Source organism: Hibiscus syriacus, unplaced genomic scaffold, assembly GCF_006381635.1.
Source record: "Hibiscus syriacus cultivar Baekdansim isolate YM2019G1 unplaced genomic scaffold, ASM638163v2 tig00110557_pilon, whole genome shotgun sequence".
Classification (NCBI taxonomy): Eukaryota; Viridiplantae; Streptophyta; class Magnoliopsida; order Malvales; family Malvaceae; genus Hibiscus; species Hibiscus syriacus.
In genome coordinates, this window is record NW_024062780.1 from 298,439 (window position 1) to 317,506 (window position 19,068).

A 19,068-nucleotide genomic window follows, 5' to 3' on the forward strand; every position below is an offset into this window, starting at 1 on the left:
TTTCTGACCGTGAATGGTTGTGAGGGATTTCGCCGGAGATGGGGACGGAAATCTTCGGAGATGGGGACGGATTTCTTCGCCGTAGAGAGTGAGAGATGGAGATGGGACTGAGTTGTGATTTTAGGTTTTAGGTTATGAGTTGCGATTACGGGATTTTGTCTTAATATTCTTTTTGTAATTTGAAAATAAAATACGCGTAGCGATTATAATGGCGCTTTAAATATCGCGTTGCGATTTACGGATACGCGTTGCGATTTTATGTATTATCGTTGCGATTTACGGATACGCGTTGCGATATACGGATACGCATTGCGATTTACCCATACGCGTTGCGATTTACGGATACACGTTGCGATTTACGGATACGCGTTGCGATTTATGTGTTCGCGTTGCGATTTTCATATTCGCGTTGCGATTATTGAAAATCGCAATGCGAATTTGTACTATCGCATCGCGATTTTCAAGAATCGCGTTGCGATTTTGGAAACTGATTTGCGATTCTGGGGATCGCGTTGCGATTTTTATTTCGCGTTGCGATTTTGTTGGTCATTTTGGCAAATCCAAAAAAAGTTGGTTAAAATCGTATATTATAACTTTTTTTTGGTCACTGAGGCGATTTTCTCTTTAAATAAAGATACTACTTAATTGTTAAGGCTTGTGTGACAAGGCAAATAGCAAAAAGAACCTACGTCCAACAACAAGTACAATACTAGATTCTTTCTTCGGCTGCCTAATCTGATCACCAATTGGGTGCTTTATTTGCTATTATCTTAAGTTGTCAAAACATAACACTGTTTATACAATTTTATTACACGAGTAAATTATATTTTTATTTTATTTACTACTATTTCAATCGTACAGATAGTTGTATATGTAATTCCAATTATGTTATTTTTATAACGAATTTTGTAACATTTAGTTTAAATTAATATATCAATAAATAATTTTGTTTTGCATGAGTGTAGAGAGAGAATATCAAAAACCACGTGGGACGCCATGTGTCGGCCGCGGTCCGTACCAACTGTCAATCGGACATCTCCTTAAACAGTTAAACCCCAAAACCCAAAAGGCAAAGCGCGGAGAAGAAATTGCCTTTCGTTTCCCCCGAACGGAAAGTTAACCAAAGAAGCAGAAGGAAACCCCAAAGCCAAGAAAAAGATCCTACTGTAATGAACAGGAGCTGCTAGGCATAGTAAAAAAAAAAGAAGAAGACTTTATTAATGTTTTTAACATAAGGACAAAACAAAGGGAAAGAAGGAGAAGTTGGGGTGGTGATGGCAGGTGAAGGAGTTTCAAGAGAAACCCAGATGTTTATAGAAGCTTCTTCAATGTTTCCTGGATTTAGATTTTCCCCAACCGATGTCGAATTGATTTCTTATTACTTGAAAAAGAAGCTGGAAGGATTTGACAAGTGCGTCGAGGTCATTCCCGAGGTCGAAATTTGTAGATATGAGCCATGGGACTTACCAGGTTTGCTTCTCTACTTTCCAACCTTAAATTTCTATATATATGTTCTCTTCTTTGTCTCTTTTGTAATTAAACTGGGGTGGAGTTTGTGTGTTGATGATGATGGGGATGTTAATTCCAAATAAAATTGATGTAGCAGGATGAATGGAACCTTAATTTCCAAGTGGAAGTAGAGATTTGTAGCAGCTGTTAAGTGTAGGATCTATTCTACTTTTTGCCTGGATTACTTGATTTTTTATTTGGATTTCTAAGATACTAACATCTGTGTGATTTCGCTATTAGCATCTGGATTGTCCTTTTGATGCCTCCGGTCGTTGTTTACGTTCCGGTAGAGTTGTGTTATTGATTCATTGTCACTGATTTACCAGACAAATCTGTCATAAAGTCGGTCTGCGCTCGTGGGAGGAAGTACCCGAATGGTTCACAAAGTAGACGTGCAACCGAACAGGGTTACTGGAAAGCCACAGGGAAAGAGCGCAATGTCAAGTCGGATTCTAACGTGATCGGTACAAAGAGGACTCTAGTGTTCCACACCGGTCGTGCACTGAGAGGCGAAAGAACGGAAGGATCATGCACGAATACTGCATGGACGGAATGTCCCAGGTGATTTATCTGCGTAACCATTAGACTTGTAATGTTTTCAATCTAGGGATATACTTATTTAAGATGTTTTTTTTTCATATACTCGGAAAGATCATACCTCTGTATCCATGGCTGGATTTGTTAGACACAGACGTTGGATACAAGTACTATAGAGAAACTATGTGCAAGTAGACTAGTTGAGTAATCTACTAACTAACAAGAAAAGGTAATTAATCTGATGATTACTGTTTCCCTGGCTCGAATTGGGGACACATATATTGCAGGTTAATGTTTGTAGTCTAGCTGTATCAATAGATGCTGTTCACTAGTTTGAGCTCAATATTTGGCTAAATGATTCTGATATGTTTTCCTGCTGTTTTTTTTCCTTCTTTTTCTGATGGATAGTTGTAGGCTGATTCATCCTGTTAGTTCTGGTATCCGCCTGTCCGGGGTTATTTCGATTGCTATTCTACTGTTTCTGATAGGAGGATATTTGGACTGGAATTATTCATGTGTCATTTGCTTTCTGAATTTGTAGGATTCACTAGTTGTTTGCCGCCTTAGGAAGAACAGCGAGTTTCGTCTGAATAACACATCAAACCGAGCTCCTCGGACTCCACCGGTTATGCATGACAGCAACCGTGCTACCTCAGATGGTGCTACCAACCAGACTGGCACTTCGGAACCGGACAAAGCCTATTTGAAGAAGGGTGCTAGTAGTTATGATTCTCATTCTATTGAGCAATTCGATTCCCCATCTGAATCCGAGCAAAAACAATCCAACGAGGTTGGACTGACAGAATCTTCTACACCTCAGAAGGTTTGTACTTGACAACCTATCTCGGTATCACATATTATTCATGTAGTCGAACTGAATCCATATTTTGATTGCCGAAAAACCCGGCATTCTTGCTTAAAATTCCAGGATTCCGACACCGGAGAAGATTACTTTGCCGAGATATTGAAAGATGACATAATCAAGCTTGATGAAACACCATTGACAGCTAGACCGGATGTCTCGCCTACGATTGCGAGCACTTCCAATGCTTATCACAGGAGAAGTCAACAGCTGAGGCAAGAGCATGATCCCCATGTATCTCATTTCCAGGGCACGGCAAACCGGAGAATCAAATTGAGGAGGCCTAAAGCGGACGAGTTTCTGGCTGCCAAAGCATCAACGGAGTCGGGAAGCCGTGCTGGGGAGATCTCAATCGGTAAACTAAGTTCTGCGAAGTCCGGGGACTCACCAAAATGGCTGCTATCTTTGTTTACGCGGACTGCCAATCTCCGGCTAATTTATGCAACTTTTGTTATCCTCACCTTGCTAGCTTTAGTTCTTACATTTTTAGGAGGCTCCAAGCCTGTGAAAAACTCCAGATACATGCTACTTTGACACATTTATATAAACCTAAGTTATATTCGACACATTATTTTAGAGTTCAGAGGTACAATTTTCTAAATACATTGTCCCCCCCCCCCCAAAAAAAAAAGTATAATCAAATTGACTTTGTCGGGTCAAGTCATATCCGTAAACGGTAGACATTTATATCCATCGGGATACCAGTATACTAATGTGCAATTGTACATGGAAGTAATGAAATAATGATGATCATCTGATCCAATTGTACATGGAAGTAATGAAATAATGATGATCATCTGATCGTATGATGGTTAATAAAAGTATGTAATGGTGGGTCCATAGAAATATGGATATGTATATACATGGCAAATTTGACCCAAACCCCGAACCGATTTACCCGATCTAATACATGATATTAACCCGAACATGATAATCAAATTTGATCCGATACCCTACCCATACCCGATCCAAAAGTTAGTGAAACCAAAATCAACCAGAACTGAAATTAACCCGAACCGAAACTGAAATTAACCCGAACCAAAATTAACCCGAACTGAAATTGACCCGAACCGAATTTAAACCCAATCATAAAGCAATCCGAACCAAATTTATCCCGACTCGAAAGCAACCCAACCAAATTTAACCCGACTCGAAAGCAACCCGAATAGATTGAAATTGATAAAAGTTATTAAACGATAAAAGTTATTTTTAATAATAGATTAATTTAAATAAAGTTGATAGTTTATTAAAAATGTTAGATTTATAATAAAATAATAGAAAGTTTAGTAGGAATATAAAAGTAAGAATCTAATTGTAAGAATGAAAACAATATTAAATAAAGTTTACTTATCTTACTTTTTATAAAAATATTAGATTTATAATAAAAATAATAAAAAAATAACTAAAACAAAGTAAATAATATTATATTTATAATAAAAATAATATAAAATTTACTTATGTTACAACTAAAACTTAACAAATAAAGTTATGTATTATTTTTTAAAATTTAATAAAAATATTAAATTTATAATTGAAATTAAATTTTTAATAAAATAATTATTTCTTTGTCAAATAGTTCTCGTTATAAACTTTTTATACGATATCAATATAAAATTTTAATAACAAATTCTAACATGTATTATATGATCGTATTTGTGTCAAATTATCGATTTATCATCTCTAAATGATGGTTTAATTCAAAATATTGAACGATTGAGAATTGAAATTAAACCTAAATGATAAAATTAACAAATAAAAATACATATTTTTACAAGTATATATTAATTATTCTATATATACTTTATTTTGATTAGACTCATAACCAATTCAACTCGAATTGACATGATCTAAAGGTTGACCTAAACCGAAAATCAACCGATTCGGTATTAACCCAATCCAAAAATCAACTGATCCGATATTGATCCAAACCAAAAAATAATCGATCAAATAATCACAAACCCAAAAAGTGACCCAACCTGATACCCGACCCGATCCGGTTCACCGTATACCCGAATTAGATCCAATCCGATCCAAACAAAAATAAACCGAAATTAATCTAAACTCGAAATAACCCATCCCACCTAGTTATGTACCCAACAAGCACAAAGCTTTTTATATATTTAAAAATAAAATCACTTTTTAAAAGTATTAAAATAAATAAAATAGTTCGAGCTAAATTATAATGTAATATCTCATATTATTTAAAAGTATGATCCCAGTCTAATTTTTTTATTGGTTTAATAATTTGTTTCTTCGAATGATTTATTATTAATTCAACTGACATCATTAATATCAAAATATTTAAAAATTAGTACGAATAAATTTATTTCAATGATTAAATGAATCATTGTTGTTCTTAGAAGTTACGTGTTCAAACACCAACAATTATAACAGAATAATTAAAAGTGTATTATTATATAATTAAAAGTATTTAAAATAATATTACATTATAATCACCTTAATTTAATAAAAAAATATATTTAAAAATTAATTTAATAAAAAAAATATTTAACAATTGTGACTTTCGGCTGAATTTTTACTGCTGATTTGGGCCTCTTATAAATTAATCATTACAAGAATGTTTGATTTTCCGATTTATAGGGAATAGAAAAATGAAATGCAAAGTGTTGTGAAACTCGAAAGAAGGGAAACTTTATTAAAACTCTTTAATTTTGCGATTTCAATAAGTTCGCAAATAAGACGAAATAGATAGTGAATTATTCGATATCAATTTGGTTAAAGTTAAATAAATACATGATTTGAATGAACTTGATTCGGACTCGAACTCGACTCGAGTTCTTAACGAGTCGAAACAAATTAATTGATATTATACTCGAAAAACTTATGAATATCTAAAAAATATAATATATTAAGATTTAATTTTTTTAAAATAAATTATTAATAATATTAACTTTTAGTGTTGGTTTAAAAAAATATAATATAAGATTTTCATGTATTTAATGTTCATGTTCGAGTTTGAGTTTAAGGCTTTAATCGAGTTAATTTTTTTTTCTTTTCAAGCCCTTTTCAATTTTTTACGAGCTTTAGTTCATAATTTATAGTTCGAGTTAAGCTAAAAATTTCAGTATCGCAAATTTTCGAGTCGAATTCAACTTTATTTCAAAATTTTCAAATCGAGTCGAGATTAACAACACTACAAGTTTACAGCCCTAGCAATCAACAGTTGTTTTATTCTCTGTCGGGGAAAAGGAAAATCAAACTAAAAAAATCCGAACTAAAGAATCTATCTACACGAGACACTTTAAGCTCCCACGGCAATAATCGAGTACATTTTTATCCGACATGGATTTAGGAGATGACCATCCAGCTCAGTTGGTAGAGCATAAGATTCTTAATCTTGAAGTAGTGAGATCGAATTTTACGGAGGGTATTTCAAAATTCGAAAGTCTACGGAAACTGCTCTCAACCTGATATTGGGTGCAACCTACTATCTTACCTCCCTTTATTTTATTACGTATGAGAACCAGGGTTAACCATTTTATCAACTTTAATTTGTAAGTACTTTTCTGACTTTTTTAATTTTATCAATTCATCGCTTATTTTCGTTGTCGATAGTAGAATTAATTAGGTTTCTCTTTCCGTTGTTTGGGAAATTCAGGAAAAACGAATCGTCTTTTACTGAGAAGGTTTTTTAGTGCTGATTTGGGCTTCTTATAAATGATTAATTTCACTTCCCTTTGGTAATATGAATGATGGAAAAATTAGAAGCGGGATTTCTTCTTTTACTTCACATGTCCTTAAATTTTTCGGCAACCAAGCAGAAAGTTAAGGTTTTTGAGCTGAAATTGACTGTTAAGAGTTACTTTTGAGGTATTTTTGGGCGTTAGGGTTTAGTTTATAAGAAATTACTGCATTCTCTATACGAATATTCATCTCAATTTCGGTTCTTTTTATTTTTACTTTAAAGAACTTAATTAATTGCATTTCACATGGTTACATCACGGAATGTAAGATCATGAAATAAGATTACCAAGATGTAAGATAATAAGATTATTTGACATATTAATGGGAATGATTATGATATGATTTTAATGAATTCTTAACTTGATATTTGAAAAAAAATTACAGGTTATATAAGAGTTACATGGCGATTTCAAGACCCATGTTACTTGTTTTCCTATTGCTTATACTCATAATGACCTCCCAGTTTGAGTGGAGACAACAACTTGTCGATCTTGACATGACCGCAAGCGTTACTCCGAAGCAGCTACAAATTTCGAGGGAAGAAGCTGTGAAAGAAAAGGTAACAAATTCTTTCATTTTTTTCCGATTTGTTAGTGAAATTCTGAGCTTTATCTGTTGTTCAAAGAAAACAGTTGAATAATGAAGTTGCATTCAAATGCACACATTTTTTTGTTGGTATATTTATGTATGGTACTATCTTTTAGTTCTGTATTTGTTTTCTTATCAGCTTGCTGTTGTTTGTTTATTCTAGTGTAGGAAGTTGGTTCAGGCAAAATTAGAAGTTTTTACATCCTTGTTTAGCAATTGCTTTTCTACAACATATCCACTTGTATTTTGTTCGAGTTTTATCTTTATATTCAAGATTTATTTGTTACACGACATTGACTTTTCATCTCTGAAAAACTTGTTTTTATTTATGTTCTAGATCATTTGTTCTATACTTCTATTACATCCTTAATGATTACTTCCATTCCATGTTAAGGGCTTTTGCAGTTGTTACAATAAATAGGTTGCTGGAGAGTCTGCTGATAGTTCTTGCTTTCCTGCTAATGTTTGCATCTTTCCCTTGAGTGAACCTTTTATCGTTAGCGATTAACCTAATAGTGTACTCTGGTCCTATCTTCAAAACTCAGAACAGTTCTTGTGGAGAGCTTTTGTGTTCCGGAGAAACTTATGCCTATTGAGTTTGTTCTGTTTCTGTCTATGGCAAACTTCTTGCTTCTTGTTGGATAGTCTTAATTTCATTCGGAAACTAGTTATGGTGTTCTAGTCCCACATCTACCCATTATCCTTCAAGGAGCACTGCTATTTCATTTTTGATATACCACAGGGAAAGAAGCAAATCATAATGAAGTTGTGTGTTTTTGGTATGACACACATCTTTTGCCAGCTATTTGACTTGTGATTAACTTCTAATTGAGAACTTTCAATAATGCAGATCATCTTATCGCAAGAGAAGAACATTCAGAGACTTAAGGAACTTGTGCGGAATCTTCAGCAGCAACTATTGCAGTGCAAGGGAAATAACAAGACAAATGACACTCTAAACCGTTTAACTGAACATGTTTTTGAGCTGGAGAGGCAGCAAATCTTGGAAGACTAGGCTATGGTGTCTCATAACATATGAGTGTGTTGAAGTTGTAAAATGCTTGTTTGCCATGTAAGTGCAAGTTGAATTTCTATTTGTTGTAAGTTATATGGCTTTTTTTTAAATCCTTCTTTACATATCCACCTCTTTCAAAAGGAAGTAATTAAGCTTTGCACAAGATGGATTGTCCATCATAAAATCCATTGTAATTACAATGTGGAGGCACTTTGATTCAGTTGCTGTGACACTAACTAATGTTTGTGATGTTATTAACATATATTAGAATTATGATCAGCACCACTTAGCTTATTGAGATAGAAGAAAACCATAATGAGATAGATTATAGATACATGGTGTGAGATGGTTGGCTTGATAGTCAAATGATAGTAAGTTGTTTTTCTTTGCCAAAAACTAACTGAAATCTTTACCACCATCAAGGTTTCACTATCATTGAATCATAAAATGTTTGCTTCTTTGCCACCCCACTCCCCCTCTTTTTCAATTTCTATGACAGGGTTGTACAGAGGAAGATTTTCTAAGGCCGAAGGGCAAGGGTATGATATGTGCTTTTGATTTTTTTCTTATAATTTTTTTCCTTTTCTCAGTTTGGTTAATCTGAATATAATCTTAAATAGCCATTGCCTGCATGCTTTGGAAGGTTAAACAGTCCACATCAGATAAAATTCTTATTGCTGAGAGTTGGTGTTCCTTGTTTGATAGTAGAAGATAACAATGTATTCCATATCAAACCTTAGTTACATAATGGGAGTTAGGAGAATTTGCATAAGATGTAGTTCCGAACTTTGAAATCCGAACCCAACAGAGAATGAATGTGATTCTTTATAATGCTATGGGAAATTTTCTTGGAGAACATTCCCAAAATTGGTATATTTGCAATTGCATGTTACATGAATCTGTATTGATTATAGAGAATTGATACTGAATTTGTATTACATAATACTGAACAAATGCATCTAGTCTAATCATTCTCATAAACTGGTTTACTGATGATTTAGAGGACAAAAATGTGTATATCATCAATGTTTAATGTATTTTTGAGTTCTCTTCTGTCTATTGAGTGTTCTTATGGTCCTGCATGCATCAGGGTATGAACACAAACTCCATGTATCTGAGTTGCATCCCCGCCATGATTTTTTTGTTTCTGTTTAGGGCTTTAAGCCAAAAGTTCAAACTCCTGCATGTGCTGTGTTTTAATTTCAACTGGCTAGCACAGAACATATTACTCTCTCAGTTTACTGTAGTCATTTCACTGGAGTACGAATAGGAAGAGATATATGATTAGACGGTATATACGTAGGCCTGGTAAAACAGCTTACTACTCTGGGTTCTGAAAGTGATGCAAGGCAAGAACACCTCTCTTAGTGTACCAATGCGGTGATTATCGTTTTTCTTAGGCTTAATACAAAAATAAGTGCCTAAACTATACCTAAAATTGACTTTTGGTCCTAAAGATTTTTTTTTGTTAAAAATAGATGCCTAATGTTTTCTCTGTTACACTTTTAGGTGCCTACTGTTAAAAAAAGGTAAGTGACATGTGCAGATTTTTTTTAAATAAAACATTTTTTTAAATGTGACGTGTCATTTAACGAGGGATTTTTTAATAGTAGACACCTAAAAGTGTAACGGATAAAACATTAGGCATCTATTTTTAACGAAAAATTATTTAGACACTAAAAGTTAATTTTGAACATAATTTAGACACTTATTTCTATATTAAACCTTTTTTTTCTTAAAGTCGAGCATGAGAGTCTAGTTTGCTTGTTTCAACTATGATAAGTTGTAGGGAATGAAGTTGATAAAAACAAGTACGATGACCGGATTGATATTGGTGTGAACAATTACGAGCTATAAATGTCACATCAACTTGACAAACATTCATTAAGCAAAATGCTTAATATTTTGTTTCGTTTTTAAAACATTATATATTCTACTCATGCATAAATAACGATAAATAAAGCTACTGATTAAACTAATCTAGACAAAATAAATTGGTCATAGTTTACTATTACAGACTAAAAATAAATCTGATAAATAAAACTACTGACATAATTATACACGTCACTAAAAGTCAAAAGTAACATCATAGAAGTCTTACTGATATTGATGATAGATATGACTTCCAAAAAGATGCTCGAGAGGCTCGTCAGCACTCTTCCCTATCTCTATTAGGCCCTACGCATGAAAATCAACATGCACTAAGTATAACTTAGTCAGACAATAATAAGCTAAGGTGAGATAAAACATGAAAATGTCATAAATATAACCAAAATAACTTAAATAAATTATTTAACTTGCAAACCGACTTATTCAAGTTAATATCTTCATTGTAACCTGAAATTCATCTCGTTTCATGATTTCACAAAGATCATAACAAATAATAATATCTGATAAAATAATCATATCATACTTTTTGATAACTTGACATAATTCATAACTTTCATATTCGTTTTCATAACCCAATGCATATTTATGAGAACACAAGGTACGCGAGTATAACATAAGATGCACACTAGGCACATCACGGTGTCAATCTTAACTGAAACATATAATGTACTTCAAGTGCAATCATAACATGAGCACCAGCGGTGCAGATCATTATGTACATGATTGTACCATAACTTAACTGATAACTAGAAAATACTCAATTTAGTGGCATGCCAAATGTACATACGACTCTCAATTCAACATACAATGAGTTTATCTATCATAATAGAATCATAAATTAATCAACGTTTGAAAATCATAAACCTTTAAAATTCATTATCATAAAAATCATACTTTGACAGTTCATACCCTAAATCATTCATAAAATTTATTGAAAATATTATGGAAATAATCCATAATTAAAATTTATAAATCATACTTGAAAATAAAATGAGATTGACTTATCGCAAGTCGCCCTCAATCATAATAATTAAATAAATAAATTGCACTCACCTTTGCCTCAATACCGAACCTTTATATGCTAATTCTTTACTTGTGTGCTTTGTCTTTTCCTTTCGGATCGTTAGGTTTATCGTGGTCTTATAACGTTATATAATAACATAAAATATTCAACTATATGTTAGTATCGAACTAACATAATCTAAATTTAATAATATACAAGTCTATAAAATAAAATTGATATCAATTTTATCATATTTGCACCATACTTAAATCTTCCCAAAATGATTATTCGATTCCACAAATACTTAATTTCATCACAATTCCTTCAACTTGTATCAACTTCATAATCAAGTCACAAATTTGAAATTCTTTCTAGAATTCACCTTTACTTTTCCATTAAATTCATAATAGCCCTTCACTATTATGATCTTGTCACATTAATTACATAAAATTTCCAGTACCTTAATAAATATTTAAATCAACACTTAAACATTCAAAAGCTTGCAATTTCATCCCAAAGTTTCTTAAACTTTTTTTTGAATTCAACCTCCAATCTCTATAAACTTACAATTAAATCCCAACTTAATAATTAAACTAAAAAATCAGCATGCTACTAAAATTTCCAGAATTATTCTAATTTACTCAAATGGTACTTTCACATTTAAAAACTTGCAATCAAGTCCTATATTTTTAGGACCATTCGAATTCCACCCTTAAATTTTACCAAATTTGCAATTTGGTTCCAAACAACTTTGCTACTTAAATTCCCAGCATTCAAATACTAAAAATTAACATTGAACACCACAAATATCACATTATTGCAATAATATCCCTCAATTCCCAAAACTTATAAATTATACCTTTTTCTTTTTTCAAGCTTTCAAATTGATCTCCAAGTTACATAAAACACTTCTAATATCACTACAAGACCATAGGAATTATTTCAACATTTCCCCCTAAATTTCCCTAATGGCCGAACCTATATAGTGCTTTAGGACATGGTTTTCTTTCAATTTCAAGCATGAATTCAACCCCCTTAGATCAAATTCATGTAATTTGTACCATTACAACATCAAATTGAATCAAAATCCAATCAATCCCTAAAACCATAAAGTGGTCGAATGATTTAGATCACTCTACACTTGATTTTAAACATCATACATGCTCGAGGATTAATCTCCAACATCAAAAACACAATAATCTTTCATTAATTCTTCAAACTCCACAAAACCTACGTAACCCTAACTTTCAATCTCAACACATAAGCTTGTTCACCATGTAATACTTGTACCAAATGATAGAGATTTTCATGTAGATTAATTCTCTATTTCACAACTTAGTCCAAAAATCAATCATGCGAGCTTAAAAAAATTACTTACCTATAAGCAATGGTGGTTTCGGCCTTAAGCTTGGAGATGGTTGAAATTATGCTAAATTTCTTGATTATTCTAGTACAAATTAACCTTAACAAGTGGCACTTTAAAAATATAATTGAATTTAAAATTCAATTAATGAGAAATTCTAAAAATATCATTAATGAATCTTAAAAGTTACCAATTGTCATTGCATTATCTTCCATTCAAATATTCCTTAGTAAAAGATGAATAAACTTGACTTTGACTTTCTACTTTATCCATGTAATTTTCAAAAATTGCATTTTAATCACTAAAATTTCCACTGTTCAACCAAATCTGAAAAATTACATTGATTTGAGCTAAATTTATCTGATCTAAAATATGAAAAAAATATTTCCAACCATCCTCTAACCTCCTTCAAATTTTCGTAAAATTACAGTTCGATCCGATTATCTGATTTTTATACCAAACTTTAACACTTTATAACTTTTAATATAAATCTCGTACAAAAAATCTGATTACTACGAAAATACTTGTTTTAGGTCAAATGATTCGTTCACGGGCTAAAATATATAACTTTTTAAAATTACATTTTTAGCCCCTATACTTTTTAAAGTTTATATTTTAGCCACTAAACTTTCAAAACTTACATTTTAGACACTAGTTTGGGGTATTACAATATATAATGGTGTAAACTCTACTAAAAGCATCCCAAAACCTTTGTTGTTTTGTCTTAGAAACTTCTTCTCCAATTTGTTCATTTAGTTTGTTTCTCCCCTTATATTGGATATCGATACAATCAGTTGTACTTTTCTTTTATCCTACTGAAAGATGAATCTTAGTTTTATTTGAGATAGTATATGATATGAATATTTAAGATTTTTTTAATTAAGCTAAGGTGGATACAAAATAGTATTTGTTCTAAATAATCTCAACCATTTGACTATAAATGTTCAATCATCCTGCTGTAACTGCTGGTGCTTGAACCCGTGATCTATAGGATTAACAACAATTCATTGTACCAATGAGGTTAGCACATATACTGTCAAATATACTTTCATACGAATCACAGGGCAATCAAACTGAAATTGACTCATCTTTACAAAATAAGCTTTGAAGGTTGGCTTTTCTTCATGTTGTTCTTTTATTTTTATTTTCGGTTGCTAATTGTTTGATTAAGTTTCATAGTTTCTATCCAAGGTAATTTTGTAGCTATTATGATTTTTTATTTTCTAGTTTTTGGTTGGGGTTTTATTCTTTTATTTATATGATATTTAATAATTAATTTTTGTATTTTGATAATTCTAGGGAAATGATCAGTTAATACGATTTTGGAATTATATATATATATATATATATATATATATATATATATATATATATATATATATACAATTGAATATGACTTTGATAATTTTGACAACACACTTTGTAAACACAATTACTCGAATTCAATACTTTCATGGAGATCAACATTCTATTTTATCATTGATGTCCCTTGATGAGTTCTATTAGCATTTATTCAACCGTCTTAAAATGCTAAACCTTCAAGTAATTAACCTTTAAATGGTTAAACTCTTATTCTTCAAGTGTTTTAATTTTTTTATGATCTACATTATTGTAGTACAATTGATCGCTCATAACTTTGACAGAAACGAGATTTAAAACCTTACGTTTTTAGTTAAATTATACATTAGGCCATTCAATTATTTTGTCAAATAGGTGTAATTTTAACAAACAAAAAAACAACAATTAAGTCCTTAAATTACTTTATTGATAACAAAATTTGACCATTATAAAATTACACCAAAAATAATTTTAAAATTACACGACTGCGAGGGAAATGGATTAAGACTTAATCAATTAAACGCTTGGCTAATCGGGCGAAAATAAAAAAGCTCGGCGGATTTGGATCCGAAATTGCCCGGGGAACCAAACTTTAGTTCAGAAATTCATGAAGTACGGTCTACAGCTTGGGGTTCCACCGTTGCAGCAGAAAATGCCGGCGACAAGACCTCCGCCGCCTCTCCCCTCGGCTTCTTCGACGACAACAACGACGATTTGGAGAGAGATTTATCGACAAGGAAGCAAGAACAAATCTCTCAAGGATGTAAGATTCACTTCGATTTCCTTTTTTCTTCTTTTCATTAGAATTACTTCTATAACTCGACTGAATTTGAAATCTTTCTCTTTCTCTTTAAAGATTGAGGGGCAACATAAGAAACCGTTAGAGGAAGATCTTTCGGTGTTCGATTACATCAGAGTTTACGATGAGATGAAAGAGAAGGCTGTTCGTCCCTGCATTCAAGATCGATAGGAGCGGAAGGTAAAATTCCTAGCATATTTGAAATTTTCTTATAGTATTATTTGATTGTAATAACCTTAATGATTCCGTTTATTTATTTGACTCTTTTTTATATAAATCTTTATACCAAATAAAAGGCATAAACTGGTACCAATAATTACTCAAATATAATGTAGGATTAATCACTTACGAGAATGCTGGTTATTGTTGCACCCAAAATATATTCATATTTAAAATAAGAAAGCAGAGCAACGTAAGTGGAAGCGGGAGAGAGGAAGCTTGTGAAAGAAAGAAGTAAAGAGAATCACCTTTATGCAGACAAGGATATGTTTGTGACCAGTACCTACAGTCTACAAGAAAAAACTTGCTGAGATGGCAAAATGAATGGAAGAGGACCGCTTATGTCAAATTTGACAGGAGAAAGATGATGTATGTTGAGCCTTTTCTTCAACTTCATGCAATGTTACTTGTCACTTCTTCGTTCAGAATTTGGTTTGAGTAATTTTACATGCACATATATACAATGTTCCACGGTTTCAACCAATAATTCTGAATTGTTTACAATTTTGATGGTGTGTAGAATAGCTGTTGTAGTTCTTAAGCAGATTGAATAAGGGGAATAATTTGCTCTCTTCTCCCTTCTTTCTATCCTGTCCTGCATTCCATCCATCGTAATTCTGACAGAATTCCTATTATTGTCGTTTCACTATTCATCTATGAGACTATGACTTGAAATAAAATAAACTATCTCATGCCAGCTTTTACATCAGTCCATCCTCACATTTCCTTTTTCCCTTTCAGTGTAATAGTGCATGTTAAAATCTGAAACCCTTTATTAGTACAAATGTAACTGGTTTATCTTGATTCTACTCCAATTGAAGTGTTTCAATCTTCACCTTTTTACCTCTTACAAGCCAATACTGGTTCAGGTTTTCATTTGAAAGTAAATTATCTTGGAATATATTTACTGGAGGAGGAGGTACTTCAACCTTGGTAAAATGTATCCAACAACGTTCAGCCATTGCCCAACTCAAACGCTCTCGAGTCTTCTGGGACAGCTGACTACAGTGGGGATGAAACAAGTTGTCCAGAAAACCATGAATCCCAATTCTGGGCCAGATATTACCGATGATACACTTCTTGATACTGCAGTGCAAGACGGGGTCTCAGAGAAACAAATATCAGTTGATGAATCCAAGTATGACCATCATAAAAGAGGTGAAGATGCAATTGCTGCAGCGAAAGTTTTCTGGCGCGCAAGTGGGCTAAACAGCAATGACTGGTTAGTTCTCTCTTTCTAAATGTGGATTACAATTACATTGGGGAAGACTAAAACCCCAAGACTTTTTTTTTCTTTTTGTTATATATTACATATTTAAAAACAAATTCAAGAAAACTTCCAATTTTTTTCTAACTATACAAAGTAATAAGTCGGAATCTTAAAATAAATATACAATTGCAAATTTTGAATCTCAAAATTTGACTTGATCGGCATTATATGAACTTATCGGGTTGGTGCTATCTTAACTTTATAGTTAAAAAATGATTTTGTTTTAATTTACGAGCACTTTAAGCTTTTAGATTGCCTTGATGGGTGGGTTGAGGATAGCAACAATAATTTGTTTGCATATTTACGTCAGTGTTTATATATTTGATCATATAATAAAGCATTCTATATTTTACTTTTTGTATTAATAATTAACATTTTGGAAGAACATGTGTTTTAGTGATAATCCGTGTAATTAGCTCGTCTGAGTCTCATGTTTTAATTAAGTGACAAATATCATTTTCTCGTCTGGATTTTGTTCTATAACCACATGCTTTTGTTGCATACAAAATATAGTAGTAGTATTATACAGACAGGGTGTGATCAAAGCCAGCTAAAGTCAGCGTCACATTCCTCTCTCAAGGAAGTCACAAGATTATTCTGAACTTTCAATATCCCTTCACTTGCCGCAGCACATGCACCCATGATATTCAATTTACTGTTCTTCCACAGTTTCTCTCATCAAACTCACGCACACAGTTGAGCCAAATTTAACACCCAACCCTAACGCCAGACATCTAAACTTTGTTCTCTTTATATGTGTGTGTATTATTAAAGCCATCTCATCTCTCCCTCCAATAAAAGAATCTTCAACAAAAATCTCTCTTTTTTTTGGTGCCCCAAGAAGGAAGGTGCAAACCATGTGTTCTCCTCGTGTTCTCCGTTTCTTATCTCTCTTGCTCTGCGTTTTTCCCTTCATCGCCTCTGCTCTGCATTTACCACTCAAAGTCACACAGTTAGATGCCGATGACCCATCTCGAGATCCGTACCAGATCCTCAGCCACCTTGTCTCTTCCTCTTTAGCAAGAGCTCATCGCCTTAAAAACCCCAAATCCGCCGCCGCCGGCAACAACACCGCCACCCCACTCTTTTCCCACAGCTATGGAGCCTACTCCATTTCTCTCAGCTTCGGCACTCCACCTCAAATCCTCCCTTTCGTCATGGACACCGGCAGTGACTTCGTTTGGTTCCCCTGTACCCATCGCTATGTATGCAAAAAGTGTTCCTTTTCCTCATCTTCCTTCAGAAACACTACCATCCCATCTTTTATCCCCAAGTTATCTTCATCTTCCAGGCTTGTCGGCTGCCGGAACCCAAAATGTTCATGGGTCCACCACACCAACAAGACCCAATGCGACGAATGCCAAAACAACCCCAAACCCCGAAAATGCACTCAAGTTTGTCCCCCTTACTTCATCCTCTACGGCTCAGGAACCACGGCGGGACTTGCATTATCGGAAACCCTAAATCTTGGTGACAGAACTGTCAACAATTTCTTAGTCGGATGCTCCGTTCTCTCTTCCCGGCAACCCGCCGGCATCGCCGGGTTCGGCCGGGGACTGCCTTCTTTACCTTCTCAACTTAAGCTAAATAAATTCTCTTACTGTCTCATCTCTCGCCGTTTCGACGACTCTCCTAGGAGCAGCACTTTGATACTTGATAGCACCTCCGATTTTGATCGGAAAACGAATGGTTTGATTTACACGCCGTTTCTCAAAAACCCCGTTGTCGAAGGCAAAGAAGCTTTCCGAGTTTATTACTACGTTGGTTTAAGGAAGATAACAGTAGGTGGCCGCCGCGTTAAGGTTCCTTACAAGCTTCTTTCGCCAGGAAAAGGTGGCGATGGCGGCACCATCGTGGATTCCGGCTCGACCTTCACTTTCATGGCTCGTGAGATATTCGTGCCCGTAGCTACAGAATTTGTGAAACAGGTTAAGAATTACAGTCGAGCCCGTGATGTTGAGGCCTTAACGGGGTTGAGGCCTTGTTTTAATGTTAGCGATGGGGATAAACAAGTGGAATTTCCTGAGTTGAGGTTGCGTTTTAAAGGCGGCGCGGAAATGGCGCTGCCACTGGAGAATTATTTCGCGGTGGTCGGAGATGGGGTGGCGTGTTTGATAGTGGTGACAGATGGCGGTGTCGGTGGAGGAAAGGCTGAAGTGGGGCATAGTGGACCAGCTGTAGTGTTGGGGAGTTTTCAGATGCAGAATTATTACGTGGAATATGATCTGAGGAATGAGAGATTAGGGTTAAAGCCACAGTTATGTATATAGTAAAATTCTATATGTCCCATATCCATCGTTAAATGTGTTTTTTTATCTCCAATTTTTGGACTTCTTGGAATTCAGTCAGTAAAAGAAGACAGGTTTTTTCTTGGGGAAAACGGGGAAGAAAATTAGGAGTGGGTAATATTTTTATAGTTTTGACTTTTTTTTATTTATCTTAATAATGTTGAGTGTAGGATACATGATAGCTAATTATTGTATGTTGTTCCTTTTTTTTTAAAAAAAATAAAGGCGCTTTGATGTTGAAATCATTAAATGATAGAAAGGTTGCTCATAATCCGGGTGGGGTTCGATTCATTATTTTTTAGTATTCCTTATTCCCGTTTATTTAATACATTGATTACTATTATTATATTATCTGTATAGATTAGGTTTATACATGAACTTTTAAAAAAATTGTACTTACAAATGATAATTAAATCACAAACCAAACTATCTCTATGATAAATGAATTGTTATTATTCTTTGAGGATCCGGGTTTGAGCATCATATATATTAGGAATGTAAGCTTTTAATATTAAAAGATTAAGAATTATTTCTAAACAAATATTATCTTATATTTAATTCAGATTATAAATAAATAATTAAAATCTCATATTAAAGAAAGAATGATTGACTACTTTTCCCTTTGGTGGCGGGGTCCGGAGGCACAGTGTTTTGCAACGTTGTTTTACTAATAAAAGCTGTG

General features: G+C 33.5%; 1 protein-coding gene and 1 pseudogene across 1 annotated transcript; both read left to right on the forward strand.

Annotated features, from left to right (window-relative positions):
* The first annotated feature begins 1,259 nt into the window (after positions 1-1,259).
* LOC120132058 lies at positions 1,260-8,351 on the forward strand (annotated as a pseudogene).
* An 8,513-nt stretch (positions 8,352-16,864) lies between these two features.
* LOC120132180 (probable aspartyl protease At4g16563) lies at positions 16,865-18,631 on the forward strand. Its single transcript, XM_039148999.1, has one exon. The coding sequence runs from the start codon at positions 16,956-16,958 to the stop codon at positions 18,366-18,368; it is 1,413 nt and encodes a 470-aa protein (XP_039004930.1). The 5' UTR covers positions 16,865-16,955; the 3' UTR covers positions 18,369-18,631.
* The last annotated feature ends 437 nt before the right edge of the window (positions 18,632-19,068 follow it).

Coding starts and splice junctions, on each gene's coding strand:
- LOC120132180 (XM_039148999.1), top strand. CDS start 16,956: ATGTGTTCTCCTCGTGTTCTCCGTTTCTTATCTCTCTTGCTCTGCGTT.